Genomic DNA, 4,546 nt, shown 5'->3' with positions numbered 1-4,546 from the left:
GAAGTTCTGATTTCCCACCCGGTGGCCTCACCCAGCACCCTCCACCTTTCGGTAGGGGTTCTCCAACAAGTAGCGGAACCGCTGGTAATTCTTGAGCAGGTACTTGGGAGCATACATCTGCTCCTTGGGGTCAGCAGGGGGATATTCCTGCATTGTACCATCAAACCAGCCACCAGTCCGGATCAGCTCCCGGATATAATTGAGGTCTCGTTTATCCTCGTAGTCACCCCAGCGGGGAAAGTCCCCATTCTGAGCTGACACCAGTTTGAAGTAGATCCCCTCTGGGGTGAAACACCAGGAGCAGTGCCAGCCAGCAAAGTGGAGGGGGCTGCCCAGTGACCACTGCACCAGGATGTGTCCCGTGCTGTTCTCGTACTGCCGAAACCCAGGCATGGTGTAGTAGTCACGGCGTCGCAAACGTATCCCGTCGGTAGCATAGACAGCCTGGAGCATGCCCATGGTGCAGCCTGAGACCACCTCCAAGGTGCCCGGCTGCTTCCAGAAGAAGCCGTAGAGCGACCTGCGCATGTGAAAGGCGAAGGGCTCTGTCCAGCCATCGTAGAGCTTGAGGAAGAGCACGCCATCGCGGGCCGGGATCTCATCAGCATCATCAATGATGAAGACGTCATCTGGGCGCAGGTTGCGGAGGCGGGAGATGCCGTCCCGGGTGAGGAAGGTACGCAGGTAATCGTCAGCAATCCAGCCGTCCTGGCGGCCGCCGGGCGGGAAGTGGTCCAGGAAAACGTAGAGCACCTTATGGCGGATGTAGTCAAAGGAGCCGTTGAGGAGCATCTCGCGGAACTTGAGGGGCCGCGGCTCTCCGTAGGCCGTGAAGTTGGACTCGCACACCACGAAAGCATCCACCACGTCTCCCAGCTCATGGAAGCGGACATCCAGCAGGTCGAACTCGTGGTTGATGTTGATGGCATTGATCACCCGCCGGGGGATCTCCCGCGGCACGAGGCGGTCCTTGGTGGGCAGGTTGGAGTACTGGACCACGGTGGGGACGCCACAGCTGGGGCCGTGCCAGCCCGGCAGACACACGCATTCCACCCACTTGCGCCGCTTGGCTCCACCGGCGCTCAGCGGCTTCCGAGCCGGCCGCCCCGAGGCTGCACCATCCGCCTGCTCCTCCTGCCGGCCGCCTGCAGGTGGCTTCTCCAACACCTTGGTGCCTGGTTTAAAGCAAATGCCACCAGCTTTGGTACGGACAAAGTATTCCGTTGAGTCTTCTGGCAGCACAAACTCAACCTTGTGCAGCTCTTCGCTGGCTCTGCTGGGAGACAGAGGCTGGAGCAAGGGGGAGTGGGAGTACAGGGGTGTGCGGAGGAACTCTGCACCCCCTGGCTCAGGGCTGACCTGAGGCGTGACAGGGGCATTGTTCCAGAAGAAGCTGGAGACGAGGTTGGGACTAAGCGAAGCCAGCTCCCTGGGGAAGGTGACATAGGAAAGGGCCTTGAGGAAGTGCAAGAAGGAGATGAGGCAGAGACCAGCCATGCAGAGAGTCAGAAAGAGTTTATGGCGTCTCATCTTCATCCTGTGGAAGAGCCACGAAAAGGAAAGTCACATTCAATAGTTACTGAGGTGCAGAAAGTTTACCACTGTTAGAAAAACAGGTTGGGGAAGGGAGAAATGCTGGTCCAAATTCAGCATGCATCTTTAGAGACTTGACTCCAGGAATTACACCCCTACCCCCTGCCATCTTCACTGGGCCTTTTGCTTCAGCTGAACCTCTGCTAGATTAGTCTCATAAATCCAGAGACAAAAAAGGCACTGGCAATGGGGTAGAAAGACAAGAAATACAGAATAACAGGAATTCATGATCTAGTGAACTCACCGCATATGGAAGATTTGCCCCTACTCACCAATGGAAATTAAATGAATGTAAACCTCCTCAGAGGCGCATCACCAGAGGGCTGGGAGAAAATGAAAAGCCCAGGAAGGGTGAGAGAGTTGGGGGGCATGGTTGAAACATGACCAGTGCAAGAGAGGCAGTTTTAAAAGATCGAGATCATTAGTCAGACTGCCAGAGGCAGCCTACAGTCTCCAGATCTTTACAATGTTTGTACAACACACACCCTAAAAAACCACCCTTGTTCTTAGGAAATACTACCCAAGTTCACATGGAGGACAGGAAAACAAAAATAAAATTAAGATCCTGTCACATTTACTCTTCTCCCACCTGTGATTCTCAAGTCCACTGTATCTCCATATGTTGCATTTTGTTTCTCACTTTCTGTGGACCAGATGCCGAGGTTTTTCTACATCTGGATCAAGGTGACAAAAATAAATGCCTAGCTGTCTCTGCTGGTAATACTGTGCCATCATGATGGATCCACGTCAGGCCAGGAAGAAGCCAGTGGTGCAGAGCCCTTCCCTCCAAACAACATGAAGCATTGCCTTCATCCTCCCCTCCACCACCTCCCCTCCTCCAGCCCAGGCAGGGAACACAGAGCTGCTGTCAGGCAGAGAAGTGATTGAAGACTACAATTCAGAAAAAGGACCAAAACCAAAAAAAAAAAAAAAGAAAAAGAAAAAATGAATCTCACACAGTGCTTCGCCAAGGAAAGGTAGAAAAGGTGTTCCATCACCTGCTGTTTAGGGAAAGGCAAGTTGGGGCAAAAGTGGGCATGGGAGAAAGGTCATCCAAAAGCAGTTTTCAAGGCAGAGGCTGTCCTGGAGCATGACACCCTTCCTGCAGTGACAAGGAGGCAGAGATCCCCACACGTGTGACACATACCATCTCACCCCCTCCACATGCTCCATTCTGGTGGTTCTCTCCCTGGTGCAGTCCTTCCAGGGCCAAAGTTCCTGAGAGGCACCATCACTTATAAAGGTTCCACCTGGCACACAGTGGTGCCAGCAACGCCTTCACTGGAGGCAGTCCCTGCTCCTGGTGGTCATGGGGCAGCTGCCTCACACGTGGCCAGGTGTGGGGCAGAGGGAAGAACCCAACCAGCTCCTGCCACTTCAGAGGGTATTAGGCAAAATACAGCAGAGTGTGTTACTGAGTAACTTGAGGAGACTTTAATACTGAATGAAAAGCCATAAAGCATTTAGATAGATGGCAACTGCCCAAAGGAAAACATATCTGGCTTGCCACAGATGGCTCTGACACGGACTTTGGTAGAGGGGCTGTCCACAGCTGTACCTTACAGCTCAGCAAAGTGTTTCCTGACACTTGGCAGTCACATTTTTAGTGGAAGTCACCATCCACTGACGTTGTCCCCAGTGCTCAGGTGGCAGGGCAAGGAGGCCCAGATTACACTCTGACTGAAGGACTGCAGCCTGAAGCTGGTGGAAAAGTTACAGCATGGCCATGGGAGGGGAAAAAATTGAAAGAAAAATAAACAAGGAAAAAGGAAAGAGAGCTCGATTCTATTGGTTAATGTTTAGTAGGTGTTTTGATATACTTTGCCACAACACAAGTCAGCGGCAGGGCAGGGTGCTGGCTCTGGACATCACCTTTGTAGTGGCCCAGCCATTAAGTGGCTGGATATTCTTCTGTTAAAAGCCATAAAAGATAATCTTGGGGCTTGCTGTCATAGGGGCAAAACAAGAGGTTGCAGAAAATGCCATGAGCATCTCTTTCTATCCATGACTGATTTTTTCTTGAGCAAGACCACTTGTAAAGTAGAGGAATATTCAGTGCCTTTTCCTTGCACACCACTAGTTTTCAGTCTGTCTTGAAGTGTGGGGAAGAGAAGGGCACAAGGAAGCCAAACCCCCACTAAATTAGCAGTGACTGGGTGTCAGTAGAAAGTGTCCCTCACTGGTAAATGAGTACAGCTTTCTCCAGTCAGGTGTCCTGTGACTTCTCCAAGGCATTACTTCCAGACATCAGGCTGCTCTCTCAGACACTGAAACCAGGGCAAGATGAACAGCTGACCTGCTCCAACACAGCCATCCCAATGACTGCCAGGTAACGCTGGTTTCGCTCCAGTTCCTACAGGACACACAAATGCAGGGCAGCCAGCTTCCCCTGGGCCAGCCCAGGGCTGAAGGCAAGTGCTGAAGGAATCACACAAGGCACATCACCTTCTCAGATGGCTGTGATGCTCTGCATGCCACAGTAAATTCCCAGACAAAAAGCCATAACTCTTGACATTCAACAAACTGCTCTGTTTTCTGAGATGTAGCACGCTGTGTCAACATGGCAGGACGCATGGTTTTAGGAAGCAAAGCAGATTTTCCTCCCTTGTCATTAGCACACATCAGTATCTGTCAGGCTCAGCGTGTGGCTCTGCAGCTCTCCAGCCACAGGCACAAGGGGCTCTGGGCAGGGCTGCCTGAGCTCCTGCACCAGGCTGGGGTGCACAGCCCTCCCCAGCTGCTCTGCCAGCCAGCTGGCCCTGCAGTACCCTCTGCTGTTCCTGCTGACACGGCCAGGGAGGCAGTTTTCACTGCTCAGTTGGTTTTGTTAGGGAGTGGGAACACCAACCCATTTCCTAACCCCTCCTGGAAGAGGGGAGGGAAGCAAAGAAGCAAGGTGTGTCCTTTTCAAAATCTCTTCCCTGGGAACCACCTTCATTCTCACATGCCAGGG

At 52.6% G+C, this 4,546-nt stretch overlaps 1 protein-coding gene across 1 annotated transcript; it reads right to left on the bottom strand.

The window, feature by feature from the left end:
• Nucleotides 1-6: 6 nt before the first annotated feature.
• Nucleotides 7-1,557, bottom strand: MGAT3 (beta-1,4-mannosyl-glycoprotein 4-beta-N-acetylglucosaminyltransferase). Its single transcript, XM_005421853.2, has one exon. It carries the CDS (start codon nucleotides 1,534-1,536, stop codon nucleotides 28-30), a length of 1,509 nt encoding a protein of 502 aa, XP_005421910.1. The 5' UTR covers nucleotides 1,537-1,557; the 3' UTR covers nucleotides 7-27.
• Between the last annotated feature and the right edge of the window lie 2,989 nt (nucleotides 1,558-4,546).

Source organism: Geospiza fortis, unplaced genomic scaffold (assembly GCF_000277835.1).
Source record: "Geospiza fortis unplaced genomic scaffold, GeoFor_1.0 scaffold173, whole genome shotgun sequence".
Classification (NCBI taxonomy): domain Eukaryota; kingdom Metazoa; phylum Chordata; class Aves; order Passeriformes; family Thraupidae; genus Geospiza; species Geospiza fortis.
The sequence above is the reverse complement of the archived record's forward strand: the minus strand, read 5'-3'. Positions and strand labels throughout refer to the sequence as shown.

Excerpts from the sequence above, each read along its gene's own strand:
- MGAT3 (XM_005421853.2), bottom strand. The coding sequence starts at position 1,536 with ATGAAGATGAGACGCCATAAACTCTTTCTGACTCTCTGCATGGCTGGT.